At 32.5% G+C, this 22,660-nt stretch overlaps 1 protein-coding gene and 1 pseudogene across 1 annotated transcript; one reads left to right on the top strand and one right to left on the bottom strand.

The window, feature by feature from the left end:
* The first annotated feature begins 510 nt into the window (after positions 1-510).
* On the top strand, positions 511-21,272 carry LOC134681470 (uncharacterized). The gene is made up of 6 exons (XM_063541107.1): positions 511-643; positions 5,543-5,712; positions 7,521-7,626; positions 8,936-9,036; positions 13,424-13,585; positions 21,171-21,272. The coding sequence occupies exons 1-6, from the start codon at positions 511-513 to the stop codon at positions 21,270-21,272; spliced, it is 774 nt and encodes a 257-aa protein (XP_063397177.1).
* On the bottom strand, positions 3,845-4,570 carry LOC134681471 (uncharacterized; annotated as a pseudogene).
* Positions 21,273-22,660: the final 1,388 nt, after the last annotated feature.

Below are 22,660 nucleotides of genomic sequence, written 5' to 3'. Positions count from 1 at the left end.
GATCCCACGACATTTCACCTCACAGTTCATTAAGTTGAAATTATGTAATGCATGTCTATTATAAATAAAAGTTCCAAATATACGTACGTGTGAACTACCAACTATTTTCATCGTAAAATTTTACAGCCTCTCAAATCAAACTGTAATTTTATTTTCTGGCGCTTCAGCTGACCAAAATCACTCACTAGATCTAATAAAATATTCTCTGTGAAAAGTGGCGAGTGGTCTAGCGCTTCGGGCAAAGTGAAGGCGATTTGGTGACATTACATCTCAGTAGCATGATTTCGAATCCCGGCGAGGAAAGAAAAAAAAAAATGCGAAGCGAATTTACAGATCTAACATTGTTTAGCTGTTATTTAGACGAATTATATATATATTCATATTATTATATGTTTCATGCATTTTACACCGTTTGTGTGGTAAAAACAATAATAATCTTACTGACTGACTCAGATTTCAAAGTAACGAACAGTAAATCCTGTATTAAATTATATTCTTTGTTGTAGAAAAATGAAGACGAAATCATCCGCATCAATGTTAGTTGTTCAAAATCTGGTTGTTCTTATGAAGAATAAGACAATTCTCAATGGTATCAACGCAGTAGCTCAAAGTGGAGACCTCCTAGCAATTATGGGCCCTTCAGGTATTTGGTGTAACGAATAATTGTAAAGTGCCATCCTATAAAGAACTATGAAAGACTATAGAAATTAAACTCAATTATAACTATATAATAACCATGTCTCAAAAACATTTCCATTCTGTTAAACCATATAACTACTTAAATTAAATTTGTCAGTTCTGTAAAAACATAACTATCAATCCAGCATATATATATTATAAATTCGTCAAGCTTCATTGGATTTAATCAACAATGTGACAACTGACACATTACACAAGATCGACGCGTGCCAAATAAAATGTAAATAACTCTTTTATTTCTGAACATATTTACACCACAATTTGAAAATATGTTCTCAAATTTGCCAATGCACTATCGGAGAGCGTGACCGTGTCGATGCACGGCAAGTTCCCCAAGGTCATGCACGTGGATCAATCCCGACGTGTCATGCTGCAATGAACAACTGAGAAGTAAAAAGAGCGTTGAAAACTCATCACGTCAAACCCATATGTGCGGACGAATTGATATGACCAGACAGACCAGAGACGTACGTTGTCAACACCGTTATAGGTGCCCGACCAGTTACTCACTGAACCATATTTCATTTTCCCTTGAAATGTCCTCGAACATTTTTCGACTCATTAGGACATCGTCCGAGAGATTATCATCATCGCTTCGAGCGAGTCCTGGGATCGACCTATCTCTACACTCCAGACACCATCCAACCGGAGGACAGCGACCCAGTTTTATCCTTTTGCATACATTTCGTACCGGAAAAATATCGATCGCAATCTCTTCGAGACATCTTGAAAGACTTAGGCACCGAAGATCTACCAAAAACGATCGCAAAGTAAAGTAAAAACGTTCATACGAGAAAGACCACGTACTACTCGTCAAAGATAGAGCATGAAAGCATTACACACGGCAACGAACGATGGCATGTGATGGACAGTCAAATTCCCAAATTGGAACTCATCTACTTCTTCCAGATGATCGTCGTCTACGTCATCATCCTCACCTCGATCGCATCAAGGTCGATGCAAAACGGCAAGAGCGCAATGTGGATCACGTTGCTGAGCAGTGCCATTGGATACGCCTTATCCAGTATTGCTACGACATTCATCAACCACTCTTTGAAGACATGGAAAAAACTATATTTTTATTTGTGTTTCAAGAGGGTCAAACTTCTTTGGAAACAGTACAGGACTTTACTACAGACAGACGTCATCTCCTGATTGCATCGCGTGGTACGTGGCGTCAACATGGAACTACTCTTTACACAGAGTGTCATCACGGACGACTGAGTGTCTTGTTTTTAACCCAGAATCTTTACGTACAAGGAGGTAGATAGAGAAACATCGCCCTGAACACCACTTACTTGGTGTTGATGAAAAACGTGTGTGAAATCTCTCAGATCGCAACCTTAGGTCGACAACTCTATCCCGGATAGTCTAAAGTACTGATGGCAGCCTACAAAGATGCAACGTCGACACCTTACTGATATTTGATCGTGGACATGTCACCGCATTCCGAGGATACGTAACGTTTGAAAACCCACGTGTTTCTCGATGAAGATCCCATTATCTACGTTAAATCATAAGAGGCCGACAAAGGAGCACTTAAAAGACATGAGTCGACTACTGGAAGACCACCGACACTTTCAGTACCTATTCAGAGTGGCCAAGGAAGACCAACGCAAAGCCTTGCACAAAACCGTCGACAAATCACAACTGAAAGCCCTGTGCGAAATTGCTCACAACCCCATCAAAGAAACGATCGTCTGGACAGCCGAAGAGGAACTTCGTCTGAAGCGATTTAGAAAGATCATTTACGTTTTGGGAAAAAAATCATCGAACAGAAAAGAAAGACCGTGTTTAACAAAGAGCGGCCGCTGCCGTCGTTCGCCTGTAAGATATCGTAGAGACATGGAGAAAATGATTCAAGTGTCTTCCGAAATATATCAAAAATTCCTTTCCGAACAGAAAAGGAAGCAAACGGGAGAGGGAACCAAGAAAAGGAAACTTGGACCACCCGGCATTCCGGTCAAGGACAAACAAATCTGGATTTCGCTTTAACTATGTGTTCATCAAAATATGTATTTTGTACCAATGCAAAGACTTTGGTAGAAAGCATATAGACTAGACTAAGGAGTTTGTTGTTTTTAGATGGCTCGTCAAGAAATATTTTCTACGAAGAAAAGTACTTTTCGACATTTCATCTTTGACCCGAAAGAAAAAAAAACATGACAATAATTAGATACATGACATTAATTAGATACAAGTTAATATAATGTATTTTCCCAAGAAGTTCACATACATAAGCAAACATCATTTACAGAACAAAAACAAACGTTTACTTAATTCATTCACATTTTTGATAAATTAAAAATCAATTCTTAAGAAAAATGGACGCAGAGAAATAACTCAATATTGAAAAAAATAGATACATGTATGCCTTCGTTATTTCTATTTATAGTTTTTGAAAGCTTCCAGTTCTGTTCATCATCAATTTTGATCGGTCAAATTTCCAAATTATCCATTTATTGTCATCTTAAATTGATAAAAGGAGAAAATTGAATGCATCTTTTCTTACTCAAAAAAGTTATGTAAACTTATTTCCTTTTCAAACGTATTTAAGGAATGACTGTAATATGAAGAAATAACATAAAAAATTTGGTGCACACTGCATTACGCACGTAGCGGGTTATTTAACAGTGTGCATCACATTTTTCATGTTATTTTGAATAGACAGATAAAATATTAGTCATTTCTTATAATTTAATTCTAGATTCCATTTTAAACCGTAGAAAACCATGAAAAAACGTTGATGATGTCACGGTCACATGACTAAATTATGTCAATGGGATCATAACAAAATAACGTCAGCCAATCAGAAGACGCGTTACATCCAACATTAAATTATTCGTTTTTGTAGCCATCAAAAAGCTATTCTTATGAAAAATAAACGCACAAAAATAACTCAATTTTGAAAAAAGATATATATTCTCACGTTATTTCTATTAAATTTTTGAACGCTTTCGTTTCAACTCATTAAGAATTTTCGAACGTTTAAAATTCCTAACAAAATACTTACCGTCTCAAATTGATACATCAAAGTAAAAACAATACAAAAAGACCTGTCAATTTACACTTTTTAAAAAAAAAGAAAGAAATTCTCTGAAAATATCAACATGACAGTCCCACAGATTGTTATTCAGTGTCACTTTTAATGTTTGTGAATCATGTATTGGTAGTGGTCGTCTAGGTTGACTTTCATTAGTTTTTTAGGTTCGTCGACTTCCAGAGGATCGTTCCTTTCAATCAGATCTTCTTTTGTGATCGGACACAATTCTAAATCGAGAGGTCGATACTCCATCCTCCAACACACGTTTACAATAAAAATACGAGAACACGTTCCTTTTTTGTTTGTACGCAGAGACGCCGTTATCACGAGCTCTGAATCATTAGAGGCTGCCTTTTCCGACTTGCTGTGTGTTGAGCATGTGGCGGAAAGTCTTGACGTGACGTTCAGTGTTTCCTTTAGAACTAAATTTGACTTCGCAGACTTGTCAGGGACGGTGAACGAGACGTTTGACATGAAGTCTCTTAGCACGTCTTAACAATCGAACGGGGGCCATCCTTGTGCTGGAAGTGTGAATGTTCGTAATCTTTTGTACGATGTATGTCTTGGGCCAGAGACCGAGCATGACCTCACCTTCGTACTCGACCTTGAAAAAAACCGGTGTACGTTTATGGTACTGTACATGAATGGTGCGGCAGGTGCGGGGAAACCAATTGGGTTCGACGTCGTCTTGACATGCTCCGATCAGGGCCGGTTGATAGACCAATATAGGTCAAGTCCGTATCCATTTCGCAGTATTGAAAATCTGATCTATCCACGTATTTAGAATGGTAATTTTTTCCAAAGGGGGTGAGATACTGTTTTGACCATTTTTTCAAAATGTTGTTTATATTATCTAAAACTGGCCTATAATTTTAATTAATCATTCTATCTGGGTCGACTCAAAAAATTAATACCAATCAGTTTAAATGAACTGAAGGCCCCATTTCAATCCACACTTTACACAGATTTAATCCTGGCTATGTGTTTGCCACCTATCCGAAAAACACTGTTTTTTTTTCAATATTTATCTTTAGTCCCGAGATTTCAGCATTGGAGAACACAAAGAGATGCATCGAGCGATTCTGACGAGCCATATGATATCAATGCTGTATCATCTGCATTTTGAGAAAGTACAAATTCTGTATCATCTATAGTAATACCCTTTATCTCCTTACTATTTCTTACCAAAATGCCTAATATTTCTGCACAAAGCAAGAAAACATAAGGAGCTAAAGGTTTTCCCTGTCTACAGGCTCTCTCTATAGTGAGGAATTCTGACAGACAACAGTTTTCTGTCACCGCAGTTGTTACATTGTTATAGAAGGTTTTAACCTAGGATATAACGGATTCACCAAAATAAAAATATTTTAATATATCATAAAGAAATGACCAAGATATGGAATCGAATGCCTTCTCAAAATCAATCAGCAAGATAACTCCTGGAATATTATTTTATCCAGTAAAATGTAGAATATCATATATTAATCAACAATTTTCACCTATATATCTATCTGGAACAAAACCAGTTTGATCACACAATTCTCTCACAGCTTGATGCCAATTTATATGTAGAATTTAGAAGAGTAACAGGTCTCCAATATATAAGAAATTATTTTGGTTTACCATCTTTTGGAATACATGAACAACGCAATTTTATTATTGTATTTACTAATCATGCAATTAATTAATCATATGATTAGTTTAATCACAACTTGACCAACAGACCCCAGAATATTTTTTAAAACAAACATAACCTCCTCCTTGAAGTTTTCTCTTTTATTATGTTACTCTTTATTTCAGGTTCTGGAAAAACAACACTTTTAGATACAATTGCGGGAAGAGTTCAGGCAACATCAGGACAAATAACTTTAAATGGACACTGTCTTAACAAGCAGCTCAGATGCAGACTTGGTTATGTGTTGCAAGATGATGTTTTTATGTCCAGTTTAACTCTCTCAGAAACATTACATGTAAGTCAAAACTCTACCGGCATTAACTCCCTTAGGGGGCTTTATATATGCTGTAACGGTTACTATCATGCATATTGATATTTTTTTGTATGTTTTTGTATGTTGTGATGATATGCTATTGTTTCAGAAAAAGGGAGAAGGTTTGGATCCATTAAAACGTTTAATCCCTCTGCAAATGTTTGCACCTGTCCTAAGTCAGGAATCTGATGTACAGTAGTTGTCGTTTGTTTATGTAATATATACGTGTTTCTCGTTTCTCGTTTTGTTTATATATATTACACCGTTGGTTTTCCCGTTTGAATGGTTTTACACTAGTAATTTTGGGGCCCTTTATATCTTGTTGTTCGGTGTGAGCCAAGGCTCCGTGTTGAAGGCCGTACTTTAACCTATAATGGTTTACTTTTTAAATTGTTATTTACATTGGCACTCACACCACATCTTCCTATATCTATAATGATTATTTTTGGGAAATGTTTACTACCTGTGTAGCGTTGATATGTATTAATAGCCTTATCATACCATTATTAAGATGACAACTACGAGTTTATTTTCTTGTTTGAAATATGTAAATGTGTGTCATGTCGGTGAATTTTCTTCTTACTATGCAGTATAGATTTTGCTCATTGTTGAAAGGTGTACTGGAAACTTATAATTGCTAATTACATGTACGTTAAAGTCATATGAAACGAGTGACTGGTAAAAATAATGTTTATGCAATTCTTCAACCAATGCATGTATATATCATAAACTTATCATTCTGTGCACGATTTTATATTTTTTTACGCAAAAATATCGTATAATCGTCATTTTTGTCTCTCTATCTGTTATGATTTAACAAATATGGCAGGTAATTAAAGTTTATGTTGTAAAGCCGAAGTTTAACGATTGTCACCCGTTTGTCAACAATGAACAATAAGCATGTGTATAACATAAACAATCAGATAATAGTTTATTTAAATGACAGATACATGCGTATTGCGATCACCGGATTTTAACGTGGAGGGCCACACTAAGATCAAATGCATATACGGAAAATTTGTCGGCGAATTACTTCCTAGAAGCAATTAATTGAAGTTAAGTAAAGTAAACTTCTTCTAAATGTGGACAAATTAACTTTCTTCAGAAAAAAGTATATGAACATAAGTTATATAAAGAAAACTATCCGTTACTAAAATTATGTGCATTTTTTTTTTAATTTGAGGCTTCTTATGACTTTAAGTGGTATGTTGGTAATAGTTGCTTAAACGGCCATTGTACCATATCTTCTTATTGGTGTAAACTTTTATAGTTCATATCTTGTATGGTCTAAGCAATGTCAATATATTATCTTTAGTCTCACCTGCGAATCCTTCACAAAAGGATTGTTCTACATATTTCATTGTTAATCATAAGGCATTAATCTCAACAGGAAGTGGTGGTGGTACAATCTAATTAAAATATTGATTTCTGATTTCGTTATACTACATATGTAGTATAACAAAATCAGAGATCAATATTTTATTTAGATTGTTTTTTTAAGGGAAGGGGGGGGGGGGGGTACAGCATTAGTTCTACTCGAATTATCAATGATTTATCAATGAAATATGCTAAAAACAAAACCAATGCAATAAATGCAACACATAATACTTTTTATATGATATTATTTATAAAAAAAAACCCCACAAATGTTACCTTTTCGACAGATTTTTTTTATGTTATCCTTATCATTGAAAAATGATTGAAATTATCAATACAGTGGTGTAAAACAAACCGTTTTTTATTTGGGATTTGTAAACGTGTGTGTGAGTAACATTGGTACATCTTTATAGTTTACAGCAATGATTAGCATTCCAGAGTCTGTCACTTGGAAGGATAAACAAGCCAGAATAGTTGACATAGTGAATGCATTAGATCTGACCAAATGTCTAAACACAGGTAAACTAATTACACTACTACAAAAAAAAACATATTTAAAAGCATTCAGTGAATCAAAACATCCCTTATCATAAAAGACAATAAGAAATGTCAAATCAATTAACGAAGTCCATACCTACTGAATGATTTGGTCTAATTTTACAAAGGAGGCTTAAAGGACATTTCAAAGTTAAAATAATAAAGAATTGTTATACAATCTTGATTTCGTGTTGAAAATTCAAGCTGCGAGATATATAAAACAATCATTAATTGATAAAAGTGAAATAGTGAAGTACCAATTAGCGTTTTCCAGCCAGTTTGATTGACTTTGTTAATATTAGGTGATAAACATTCAGGTTGTTGTCTCTTTGATGCATTCCCCATTTCCATTCTCAATTTTATTCATTGGTTAATTTAGTCACTTGCTAGTAAATAATTTGACCTCATCGAATCCGTTTAATGTTACCTGCTATTAAATCCCTTATATGTCAATGAGTTACGCCTGTTCAACTTTTTACAGGGGGGAGCCTACATTAAACTTGAAACAAAGATGAACTATTTTTTAGAAAGATTCGATCCACAATCAATCATTTGTATACACGTAACAATGATGATAAAAATAGTTTTTTACCTAATATATGAAAAAAAACTAGAAAAAAAAAATGTTTGTAGTCGCTATCTATCTATATTGTTTTAGATCAATGTTTATATCGGGTTTTATACGACCTCTGAAGGTCATATCGGGGATTTGTATGATGACGACTGAACAAAAAGATACATGCAACTTTAAATTCATAAATATTATCCATGCATTTTTAATTTTTTTATTTTTTAAATTTTTAATTTTAGAATTTTTGAAATTTGGATATACATGTATATTAAAGTATATTAATTAGACATGAGCATGTGAGTAAAATCGATGGACACGAGTCTGACAGCTAATGCACCTATAACATTAAAAAGTGAAAAGTGCATATCGTTTGTTGAAAATACATTCTTGAGTTTTAGATAATCGACATGATACATTGGGAACCGTAAGAGGACTTACAAATGAAACTATCACAGTGACTTAAACTGTAAATGTCATAGAATCAAGATATTCAATAGCAAAAAACACGTTTGTAGACCTGTTATTTGCACTAAGAATTAGGTGATAAAATTCCTAAAATGAAATGTAATTTTAAATTCGCAGTTTTAATTTACCTTAAATCATGCATTTTTTGTGCTCTAATCTATTTTACTTTTTTCGCTTTGCTTAACTATTTAACATGTTTAAAACCTTGATCTTACAAGAGGAAACAAGTTAACGATGTATATTTTGCTGCTGCAGTTATAGGTGACTTTGTTGTCCGTGGATTGTCTGGTGGTGAAAGGAAAAGAGCCAATATAGCATGTGAATTCCTGACAGATCCTGATATAATGTTGATCGATGTAAGAAGACTGATTATATACACTTTTTATTAAAACATTACGACTTAGTATTTAACGCTCCTCGTAACAAGATGTTACTGATCAGTGACATGATATAGCAATTACTAAATAAATATGATATACATATATGATGTATTATTGCAATAAACCATTTAATTTGAAAACTCTACAAGAGAAAATATAAGTCTCAATGTACATTACCTGTGAATGGGGACGAAATTTGTATTATTTTCTTTTTAGTTAAACATGTTGATAAAAGATACGGAAATTCCGTTACGTTTCCGATATTGATTCTGTTGTTAGGGATTTAATTGTGACGTTATTTAAGTTATGAAGTCATATTCAATGTAAACAAAGAAAGGCTGTTTTTAAAATATCCAGGTTTACGTTTTTTTCATATCAAACAATTATTAAAAATGATTGGGTGTTGAATTCCTTCCTTTCTTGATATGTTAATAGATTTTATTCAAAGTCTCATGCAAACAAAACCAGAAACGGGAAGAAAACCGGAAACGGAAGTAGATCTGAAAAAAATAAAATAACGATTTTGAGTTCATCATTTGTTCATTAGAAGAATGAAATATTCGGAAAATTTTCTGAGGCAGGCATTACTTGTAAATGGGGACGAAGTCTGTATAAATTATTTTTCTCAAGTTAGATTTTATGGGACTTTTTCCTGAGTGTATTAAGGACATTATGCTATAGATAAGAACTAAAACATTTTCTGTTGCAATTAGTTTGAGGTTAAATCTTAGTTTGACTGGACTAAAATACCGTAACGTTTCAAATTTTGATTCTGTTGTTAGGAATTTTAGTTGTGACGTTATTTAAGTTATGACGTCATATGCAATGTAAACAAAGAAACGCTATCATCAGGTTACGTTTTTTCATATCAAGGAACTACTAAAAACGAAATTGGTATTGCATTCCTTCCTTTTTTATACTAGACTGATAAATATATATTTACTCAAAGTTTCATACAAACGAGACCGAAAAAAGGAAATGCATTGTAGATTTCTGCGCAGATGCGGGATTTCAAAACATGACATCAAAAAAATTTGAACGATTTTGAGTTCATTAGTACAATGGAAATTTCGGGAAAATTTTTCCGATTTTTTTATGATTTTTTTTTATTTGTCTACTGTTATTGGGGACTTCGTCCCCATATTACATCATGTTAGATCTTAATTTTTTAAAATAACGAAATATGAATTGACATTATTCTCTAAGACTAGTAGAACTCATTAATTGTATATTTATTCATATAAGGTTTTCTCCAATACAATGGTTTGGTAAATTAAGATCTAAGAAATTGATAAGTAGGACACTTTAAAATAAAATGCATCGTATCTTCAATGTCATTTTTACAAAAACTACATAGTCTTTTGCTGCTTGGATTTGCAGAATAACGTCTACATTCTATAGTTAAATCATGAATAATAAGTCTTATTTTGGTAATACATGTCTTATAAATAACTGAAAATGGTTTTCATAAATAATATTGTTAACAAAAAATTTGAACCATTGATATATCTATAACCAAGCCAAGCCAAGGGTTACGATCCACTTCCATCCTATCCACCCTTGGCAGATTAAGCCAACATTTATGATAACAATTTTGCGCCATCTATCGGTAGATTGAAGTCACGCCAATTCGGAATACATTATTCTTGACTTATGGTAGCACTTGAACTCTTCAATTTGTAGGTAAACACACGGTAGTGTCTAGATTCTACACACTTGGTAAAGCAGAAAACGACAATATACATTGACATTTATGCATTCGTGCATGAAACACACACAGGAACTTCTATTAGTTGATTAAAATCATTCCATTTGTCACTAAATATAGTTGTATGTTTACGGGGATGTAAAGACTTGTTGCACAATAAGCACGTTGCAATTGTTTACATACACTTTCTACATTTACACGTGATCATAGTTTTAGGCGCTTTTTGATTGGATGCAGCGAGTTTCGACTGCAACCAATGAAAATCATTACCTTATGTCTCCGAAATTTTATCTTAATCTTCCAAGGTTGGAGAGGAGGGAAGTGGAGCGTGACCCTTGGCTAGCGACGAAGCTATTACTTGTACATTTAAGTAAATTATTTATCTGGCTGTCAAAATCTTTCGTACAGAAAATTATACATGTATGCGTTGCTTAATTATCAAGTAAAAAGAGCTAGAGAGCTTACTATCTAAATATAAACCTTGATTACACCTAAACCTGTACTAAGCAACTATTTTTTAATAAAATACAACCAGTTTGTCATATTATTTGGAAATTTTTATAAATCATCTTATAAAAAACAGTAACCGTTTTTTCAAAATACATAACAGCTTAAATTAGTATTTAGAAATTCGACATTTTCTGATGTGCAATAATGGCTATTAACCTAACTAATAGTACACCATGACATTACTAGTAGAGCTTATTACTCTCATAACACTTTTACAATAGCCTAGATGTATCCTTTTTATAGTTGGTGCCTTATGAGCACTCCAATTTCACAACCATTACAATGTACACTCAGTATGTTTATATAAGTATCAAACAGTGAAAGTAAAGTTACAAAATTCAAATAAATATCTTTTACATTAGTCCATAAGGCAAAGACGGCTTTTCCAACCTGTTTTAAGAGTTTCTGCTGTAAAAGATTCTATTTACCATTAAAAGTTAACAAAATACCATGATAGCTTAACTTATCTACGACTTTTGTTTCCTGGGTATTATAACATAATTTTCATTGTCATGTATTTTCCCACCCTTTCTAAAAACGTCAATTTTTGTTTTTGCTATATTCACACTAAGTGACCATTTGGAGGTATAATCATACAACATATCAAGTAACATTTGTAATTCATATAGAGTTTCTGAACAAATAACCATATAGTCAGCGTATATAAAAATTAATTTAGTTCCTTCACCTCATAAGGAAAAGACCAACTATTTATAAAAGCTATTTCACAATCGTTGACATACTACCTTAAAAAAATATAGGTGATAATACTTCACCTTGCATCAAACCTACTGCATTAGTAAATCAATCAGAATTGAACCAATCAACACTTACACAAGAACTGATATTAGAAAAAATTGCTTTGATTACCATTACAAATTTACCTTGAATACCAATTTTTGATAGTTTATATCATTACATATATCTTTGAACAGTGTCAAAAGCTTTCGTGTAGTCTACAAAACAACAATAAAAACGATTTTTGGCTGATAAAGATTTGAAAATTAATGATGTAAGCCTACAAGTCTAATTGAATCTGCGTTCATGTGATCTTCAAATGAAGAGTTTACGACTAGAACTGATTTGGACAGTTCTACCCAGAACAGTTTTAGACTTCTACCTAGAAAAGTATGAGACAGGTTTACACTAAAACTAATCCTGACAATTCTACTTAAAACAGTTCTAAGCAGAACTGTTCTAGGACAGTGTAGAACAGTTCTATGACAGATTATTCCGACAGTTCTAATGAGAGGTTAGAATTGATCTCAACTGTGTATCGTTGACTGATTCAATTAAAAAAAATGAATCATTCTTTTAACAAAGGTTTTATTAGAATATGGATAAAGGTGTATCCTTCCCTTTAGACATTTTTATGATTATGATGAATTGGATCTAAAGTTAAAAAAAAATCGGCATAGTACTTTTGAACATATTTTATTATATTATATTAGGAATAGGATTTTATTTGAAAATAGGCAAATTTTGTTTTTAAAAGCTTGACAACTAAACAATGTAATCACCTTCATGAATAAATGAATATTTTCGTAGTATTCGGTAAAAATAATCCTATGTAAGCAATTCGACGAGTGATGTAAGAATGTGCTAGCCATATTTAGCACTCAGATTAGTCTGAAAAATAAGTATGAACTCACTTACTCATCCAGGGGTTTATATCTTAAGAAACATATTTCACGAGTTCGAATTCGACATACAACATATATCAAAACGTTTCGTGTCAAGTGCCGTAAAATTAGTATTGAAAGAAAATAATGGGATCCAAATTAAAAACCAAATTGTGACGCAAATGTATTTCGAAATGCATTGTTTACATGCATATTTATTAGGTATAAATTCAATGCGCCTATATAAAAGTTCACATTTACATGATTCACTAATGTATAATTTAGTTGATATTGTTCTAGGAATTCAGTAAGTGTTGAAATCTTTTCTTCTTCTATACATTTGCCATACATTAATATGGAGACAGCAAAAATTAGCTGCAGACTGCAGTTTGACATATACAGCTGTTTAGTTTTATGTGCTAAAGACATATAAATCCTTCAAACTCATTTAATTTTTAAAATCCTGCAATCTTGTTTTTTTACTAAATAACTTGATTCCTAACAATCTATTGTTAATTTACAGGAGCCTACATCCGGACTGGACTCTTCAACAGCCCATAAACTGATGATCCAGCTTAAGAACTATGCCACCCAGTACAACAAAACTATAATAGCTACAATACATCAACCGTCTAGTCAAGTTTATCATATGTTTTCAACGTTACTATTGTTGATGGACGGCAACGTAAGTTTCGATTGTATTTCATGTACAAGGAAAATGTAATATCTTCCTGAACCTAACTCAACATGAATTCATTTAAGTTCATTAGTTTCTCAATATCTTATTGATTTCTTTTAAATCAATGTTTGTTTCTTACCTTTATAAAGCCACTGGATATGACTTGCTATTTATTTATAGCTTGTTGTGCCTGTAAATGTTTGATATTGTATATATTAATGTACAACTGTTTTTCAGCCCTTAGTAAAGGTCAAGGAACAGTAAATGGACTATATCACAGATTTTACATACATCTTTGGATTGTAAAACTCTATCTGTAAATCGAAAAAAAATATGCCTTTTTCTCTCTTTATCTCTTTAATAACACTGAATAAATTCTTTCAAAATAGGTGAACATTTTTTGATAGAAATGACATGAAATCGACAAAAACTTTCATATATTTACCTTGAAATCAACAAAATTTTCACCCCAAAGATTTTTTCATAACGTCACCGAGTTTTTTAATGTATTTTAAACAATCTGTTACCTTGTCTGTAGTAAAACAAAAACACACGGTGGGTATGGTTGTCCTGCGAGAGAACGTTCTGTGCTGGTGATTCGGTCCTGACGGGTGCTGATGATCAATGAAAAAATGGAAACAAAGACGAAAATGATGATTTTTTAAGTTTTCACTCATAAAAAATGGAAGAAAACAGTTGAGATTTTTCAATTTTGCTTCTTATGGGTTCATATGTAAACCATTAAAACATTTACCCTCTAAACTGTTTCAGTAAGCGTAACACAAAAATGCTCATTTTTTAGAAAATCTCGAACTGAAAACCTAAAACAAAAATGCTCATAGAGTCTGCTTTCTATACCGCAATCCACACGACAAAACTATTTTGTGAAAAAAAACATTGCAATTTATTAAAATTTAGCATTTTCTCAATTTATTCATGTCCTGATACTGTGCTGGTGGGTTCTGTCATTGTGCTGGTGGGTCCTGATACGGTGCTGGTGATTTTGGATAAGAAGTTGGTCATATTTGAAACAAATGTTACAAAATCAATAAAATTGGGCAGATCATTGTTGTCAATAGGATCTATGACTCCTATTTTAGCTCTTGTGCATCCATTTGGCTGTTTAATATGTGTTTTCAAATGATCTTAACTTGTATAACATCATTACATAAAAGGGCAACATCTTTCGTCCTATATCAGATAACAATATATAGTATCTAAAATAAGAATAGTTTTCTTAAGATATTTAACGCCCCTAACATTAATGCTTCAACAATGACCAAGGCCTATGCCGCATAGACATGTTTGTAAGCGCTCCGCATACCCCTTCCCACTTCCACCCAACCAATCCTCCTCATTTTGTAATTGTGGACGCCAAGACAATGAATGAACGGTTCACACGACCCCTGACACAGGTGAGCTTATAGTTTATCTTACAGCGATTCGGGTTGATAACCAGTTGAAATTAAGCCAGTTTTTTGTGTGTGTCTATTTGTATTGTTTTAAACTGTTATGACCTTTAAAGATAAATGTAGGTGTTTAATCTAAGAATTTCTTTTTTTAAACTTATATACTTGTTTTATACTCAATTGGTAGTATGGAGCTACGAGATATTTTAATTTTTGAAATTGAAGACACAATTAACAAAGCAAACGTTAGTTTCAAATACTTTTAAATAGATTTTTAAGGATAATGTACCCTTGTGTTGGTCCCATGCTAAACATAACAAAAATCAAATCTCTGTACAAAGGTCTGTGAATTTTCTACAAAAAAAGTGATTTTATTTTCACCAAATTCTCTTTTTCTACTAAATACAATAATGAACTATAAATAATAATGCTTTGCAAGAAGTTTCCCTTTGATATATGTACACAATAATTTCTTTATTATTCATTGTCTGTGCTGTTTAGATACTATTGCAGTTTGCACATTTCGTAATTGACATGCCACAGAAGGGGTAATAAACCATTCACGAAAAGATAAAATATTGATCTAAGTACTTAATTTGCATCTCTGAACCCTACCCCCAGCTTGTTTTTTTTTAGGAGGGTGTCTAAAAATGGTCAATTACAGACAGCCGAGTACGCATTTTACTTTCCAGTCGTGTTTACGTTGATTGTTAAAGTCCTGAAAAGGGATACATTTGTAGATGGAAACAAAAATGTTTGATATATCTGGCTTTAGATTCAGTTTTTTTAAATAAAAATTAAGGCTACATTTTAATATAATTATACTAAGAATTCACAATATAAAAAAATGCAGAAAAAAATGAATGAAGTGAAATATCTTAGTATGGAGTCATTACTACAGAGATTGTGTGTTTGACACAGAAAATATAAAAGCTTAGTGATATTACCAATATTAAAATAAAAGTGTATTTTCGTTGGGTAGTTTTTCCATTTACTCATTTTTAATTATAATTAAGGCAAATTTGATTTTTATTCATAAAAATATTTAAATATAGAAAAGTGGAACACATTGATCACTTCCTCCCGCGTAATTCTTTATCAAAAATATTTATTTATTTTGGAATTTTGAAATAAAAAAGCTAAGAAATCTTAGTTTTGTTAGTGTTCTCTAGGTTATCTCGTCCTTATTCTCTGACATATCCTAGTCCACCCTTTCATAAAATAGTGAATTTGTTTAAGTGTTCTATCGAACTTTGAAAAAAAATTACTGATAATCGTTCAGACAAAACAAAGTATGTTTAAAAAATCGTATTGATACAGCAAGTGATTCTTTTTTCTTTGAAATCTTACGGGAAACTTTTCCAAGCTTAAAACTTTCACTGTAGCCTCGCTCTAACTTATCCTCCATTCCCCCCCCCAAAAAAAACAAATAAATACAAACCAAACCAACCAAACAAACAAACCCGCAATACTATTGTCATTCTTATAGTCAGCACTCAATTGTTTTACGCTGCTAAAGACATATGATTCAAACGCTGAGAAAGTCCTTTGTTCTATATTTTAGCTCTCCATTTTTATGCAAAACCTTTTACATTCTTATTTTATGGGTTATTGTTGAAGGTTGTACGATTACGTTTGGTTGTTAACACATACTTCCTTTGGTCTCTTATGGAAATGTCTGCTTTCTTGTAATTGACATTGTTGTGAGGCATCGACCCAGTGGTGTAAATAGTTATCAAAGGTACCAGGATTATAATTTAGTACGTCTGACGCGCGTTTCGTCTACACAAGACTCATTAGTGACGCTCATATCAAAATAGTTATAACCCAAACAAATAAAGAGTTGAAGAGCATTGATGATCCAAAATTCCAAAAAGTTGTGCCAAATACGGCTAAGGTAATCTATGCCTGGGATAAGAAAATCCTTAGTTTTTCGAAAAATTCAAAGTTTTGTAAACAAGAAATTTATAAAAATGACCACATAATTGAAATTCATGTCAACACCGAAGTGCTGACTACTGGGCTGGTGATACCCTCGGGGACGAAACGTCCACCAGCAGAGGCATCGACCCAGTGGTGAAAATAGTTATCAAAGGTACCAGGATTATAATTTAGTACGCCAGACGCGCGTTTCGTCTACACAAGACTCATCAGTGACGCTCATATCAAAATAGTTATAACCCAAACAAATAAAAAGTTGAAGAGCATTGAGGATCCAAAATTCTAAAAAGTTGTGCCAAATACGGCTAAGGTAATCTATGCCTGGGATAAGAAAATCCTTAGTTTTTCGAAAAATTCAAAGTTTTGTAAACAGGAAATTTATAAAAATGACCACATTATTGAAATTCATGTCAACACCGAAGTGCTGATTTTAACTCCGCCAAATCAATCTTTTACTGCAAAAAAATATAAGAATAAAAAAATGGTCTTTTAAATTTTTGTTAAAATCAAGAAAAACGTATTTATAAGAATACAATATGACTTTTTGAGGAGCGTTTCTGTTAAGAGTTTGAATAGCTACATTGTATATATTTGACGAAGAATGAATGAAGAGTTTGCATTTCTATTTGAAAATATCATAAATAATAAATTAATCTACTAAGTTTTTTCATTTGTTGCAAGTTCTTTTATCACATAAATCTACAATGAAAATTCATTGCATCTTCGACAATTCTTCTTCAGACATGATTGCACTAATTGTGATAATTCATCGCATCTATAGTTAAAATGGATCGCTTCCAATACATGTAATGGATATGCTATATTACGTTGCTTTTATAACACAATTTTTTGAACTTTAGTGCTATTTGTGTACATTAAAAAGACATATCACAATTAAAATATGTTGAAATCTAACTACAAATCAATTGTTTTGGTTTTTTCGTAACGTAAATAAATACAGTTTTCCCATGATCCTTTATTCTACAATAGACATACTCGCATATGATAGTGAAAATGAACTAGCTCGATTCTCACTTTATATACACAGATATATTTGTATTTATTTATTAAGCAGAGTTAATATTTATTTACACGAAATATAACATAAGAAGTGTTATTTGTGACCAGCCATGATATGTTCAAGCTTATGGAAGTACCAGGGTTAAATTGTCAGGGTGATTTTCATGAAGTTAACAGACATTGTAGATTCAAATTACCCTGACACGATATTAAGCTCGATCTTGCAAAATAACAGAATTGTGCTAAGTTTTGTAACTTTCGATTTCATTGAAAATGTTCAGTATTTTTTTCCTTTAAAATGTGTTTTTTTTATCTGTTTTATTTTACCTTTCTTAAAAGCTGTGGACTGCTTAGCTGTATCATAATTTAATGTAATATGTGTGCATGTGGTATTTTGAGATAGTTGATTGATATAAAATGGATTTACTTTAAGAGTGTGCATTTTGAGTGTGCCTCTCAGGAGGTGTGCCTACATTAAGAAAAGTTATAAAATACAGATAATGCTTTTTTGAAAACTTTGTATATGAACATTGTTTAGCAAAACAAATTGTGCATATGTCAGAATGACATAACAAATAAACGTGTTTTGATAATTGAAATTTCAATATTGCATTTCAATGTGCAATATATGCATAATAAAACGAACATAATTAATGACAGTTGATCGGAACTGATATACACATAGTTAATTTTCCAGCTTTTAATGACTTATCCGGAACGAGAAAAGTCTGTAATTCTTTATCTCATTTAAACCAATGGTTATTGCTGATATTCTCAGCCGCAACATAAAGTAACAAATCAGTGATCAGTAATTATTTCAAAATGATGTGTATGTCTTATGAAACTAATAGCTCTTCACCGTGATGCGAAGCAACTACATCAAAGCTGTTCATTATATAGTATGCTTTCTATTGTTCTTTTTGTGAGTATATTTTGCTAATGTAACTTGAAAAAGTAAATAAATCAATGATTTGTTAGTGCAGTGTGAAATTTAACAGTAAAACATGATGTTTAATAATACTAGAACACACCCGTGATATCGCGGGTCCGTGACTGAATTAAAGTATATAACTATGCGCAAGACTTATTTTTGTATTAGTATTGTCATCTGATAAAGTCATGCCAATTATAAGATAGTTATCACAGTTTTCTCTGCTTTCAAATCTTTCTGTTTGAACCCGTCTAACTGGAACTTATCAATTATTGGTAATATAAATTATTTGGAAAACAAAAGGTCCTGGGATGGAGTATTTTTTTAATCAACAGCATTGTCCTATATTAGTTATAAATAAAGTTGAATTCTTTGATTCGCTGTTTTACGTCATGCTCGCTAACAAATTGAAAACTGTACCTATACGCCTTATTTTTAGAATTCGTATTGTTATCTTATAAAGTATTACTGATTAAAATACTGCAATAGGTAACAATTTGACAATTTAGTGGTGTCAACCCTGTGATTATTTATTCGTGTATATAGCATATCCTGAATACACCGTTTGGTGGTGCGCCTGTCAAATGCAGAACGTACAGATAAGGTAATAAGTAACAGATGAATATACTTTTGGTATCGGTATCGGACTCGACCCGGAACTTCTTAATTATTGGCAATATTAATTACGTGGAAAACAAAAGGGCCTGGAGTGGTGTAATTTTTAATCTACACCTTTGTACTATATAAGTTATTATATAAAGTTGAATTCTTTGATTCGTCGTTTTTACGTGATGACGGCTGACAAATTTGACCTCGTAATTTTAGTATTATAGATGAAGGCATGTAGATGAAAGGGACGTAACAAAACTTTCAAAAACACATGTCATTTGATTATGGAGTCCTAAGACAGACATATATTATAACAACCATACGAACATACATGCTATGAGACAGGCATTGTTTGGTCGATTTACATATCCCAGTATATGTCCATACATATGTTCCTATTTTTCCTTACAGAATGAAACAATGAGATTTACTAAAAAATATAATGTTCATGCTGTAATATGTATGGGTAATAAATCAGATAAAAAAGTATATAAACACTTGAAATTGAAATGCCCATAATGATCTAAAGTTTATTTTTAGTCCCCTCTGAAAATCTTTTTTAAGGTCAAGGAACAGTAAATGGACTATGTCGCCGATTTCAACAACATTTGGCATACAACTCTGGCTCGATGAACTTCAACTGAAAATCGAAAAAATATTGCATTTATCTCAATTATCATTTGAAATATTACTGATTGAATTCTTACAAAATGGGTGAACATTTGTATAGAAAGCACATAAAATCGGCGAAAACCCTTCTAAAATTTGTCTTAAAATCGCCAAATCTCTAATTCTACTCCATAGATTTTTCTTAAAAAACTATATGTTGTTGATACATAAATTTTCGTTATAATGATGCAAAATAAAGATAGGGTCACCGACTTCGTTTTTACGGTATACTTGTTTTAAAGTTGCGTTCTTTGTGAAAAAATCCAACAAAACGTCAAAATAATCGTAACGTTATCGCGTTGCAGGCCGTAAAACGTTGATTTTTGACGTTTTTCAATACCAACAAGGTAACAAATTGAATATTAGACAAAAAACGAAGTCGGTGACCCTATGATTATTGTATATCATTAAAACAGAAATTTATGTGTCAACAATATATAGTTTTTTAAGAAAAATCTATGGAGTGGAATTAGAGATTTGGCGATTTTAAGACAAATTTTAGAAGGTTTTTTGCCGATTTTATGTGCTTTCTATACAAATATTTACCCGTATTAAAAGAAATCAATCTGCAATTTTTCAGATAATAAAAGAGATAAATGTATTATTGTTTCGATTTTCAGTTGTAGTTCAACGAGCCAAGGTTGTATGCAAAGTTTTAGCAAAATCTGCGACATAGCCCATTTACTGTTCCTTGACCTTAACTGAGACCAATAATGTATTGAAAAATAAGAGATAAATTCTTTGAATTTAAAAGCCAATTCTTAAAGGGATTTCATCTTTTAAGTTATTAATTTCACGATATAAAATGGACTTTCCGAATTGATTTTCCTCTAAGTTCAGTATTTGGTTGTTTACTTTTTAATTTTTTTTCTATCATATTTTCTCCAGTCAAACTAAATTAAAAACATAAAAATAACAAACCCTTGTGTTTACAAAAAAGTTTCGTTCATTCATAGTAAGATTACTTTTTAAAAATACTGTTCGTTTTTTTAAACTTGTTTTGAAATTTTAGGTTGGTTATTTTGGCAAAGCAACAGAAGCGTTAGATTATTTTGAGAGAATAGGCTATAAATGTGCACAGCATTTCAATCCAGCTGATTTTTTGTGTAAGTAAATGACTTAGATTATGAACAACCACATCAGATAATCGTAAGTATTTACTAAGCCTTTAAAAGATGTGTGTCTTTAACTATACGAATAGTCATATACCATTCGAAAGCATAGCATCTATCATATCTTTCTTGCTCGATCTTCAAATATTCTATAATTAATCCTGATTATTAGAAGAATGCTTTTACTTACAATAATTCATTCTGACTAGTTTTAATATCGGTATTATATAGACGTAAGTGACTGTGTAGTTGCCAATCTACAGTTTCAAGTCATATAGACGTCTGTTACTGTGTAGTTGCCAATCTACAGATTCAAGCCATATAGACGTCTGTTACTGTGTAGTTGCCAATCTACAGATTCAAGCCATGTAGACGTCTGTTACTGTGTAGTTGCCAATCTACAGTTTCAAGTCATATAGACGTCTGTTACTGTGTAGTTGCCAATCTACAGTTTCAAGTCATATAGACGTCTGTTACTGTGTAGTTGCCATTCTACAGATTCAAGTCATATAGACGTCTGTTACTGTGTAGTTGCCATTCTACAGATTCAAGACATATAGACGTCTGTTACTGTGTAGTTGCCAATCTACAGTTTCAAGTCATATAGACGTCTGTTACTGTGTAGTTGCCAATCTACAGTTTCAAGTCATATAGACGTCTGTTACTGTGTAGTTTCCATTCTACAGATTCAAGCCATATAGACGTCTGTTACTGTGTAGTTGCCATTCTACAGATTCAAGACATATAGACGTCTGTTACTGTGTAGTTGCCAATCTACAGATTCAAGACATATAGACGTCTGTTACTGTGTAGTTGCCAATCTACAGATTCAAGTCATATAGACGTCTGTTACTGTGTAGTTGCCAATCTACAGATTCAAGCCATATAGACGTCTGTTACTGTGTAGTTGCCAATCTACAGATTCAAGCCATATAGACGTCTGTTACTGTGTAGTTGCCATTCTACAGATTCAAGACATATAGACGTCTGTTACTGTGTAGTTGCCAATCTACAGTTTCAAGTCATATAGACGTCTGTTACTGTGTAGTTGCCAATCTACAGTTTCAAGTCATATAGACGTCTGTTACTGTGTAGTTGCCATTCTACAGATTCAAGCCATATAGACGTCTGTTACTGTGTAGTTGCCATTCTACAGATTCAAGACATATAGACGTCTGTTACTGTGTAGTTGCCAATCTTCAGATTCAAGACATATAGACGTCTGTTACTGTGTAGTTGCCAATCTACAGATTCAAGCCATATAGACGTCTGTTTCTGTTTCTGTGTAGTTGCCAATCTACAGATTCGAGCCATATAGACGTCTGTTACTGTGTAGTTGCCAATCTACAGTTTCAAGTCATATAGACGTCTGTTACTGTGTAGTTGCCAT

This window comes from Mytilus trossulus, chromosome 8, assembly GCF_036588685.1.
Source record: "Mytilus trossulus isolate FHL-02 chromosome 8, PNRI_Mtr1.1.1.hap1, whole genome shotgun sequence".
Taxonomy (NCBI): Eukaryota; Metazoa; Mollusca; class Bivalvia; order Mytilida; family Mytilidae; genus Mytilus; species Mytilus trossulus.
This window is presented reverse-complemented; position numbering and strand designations above follow the sequence as displayed.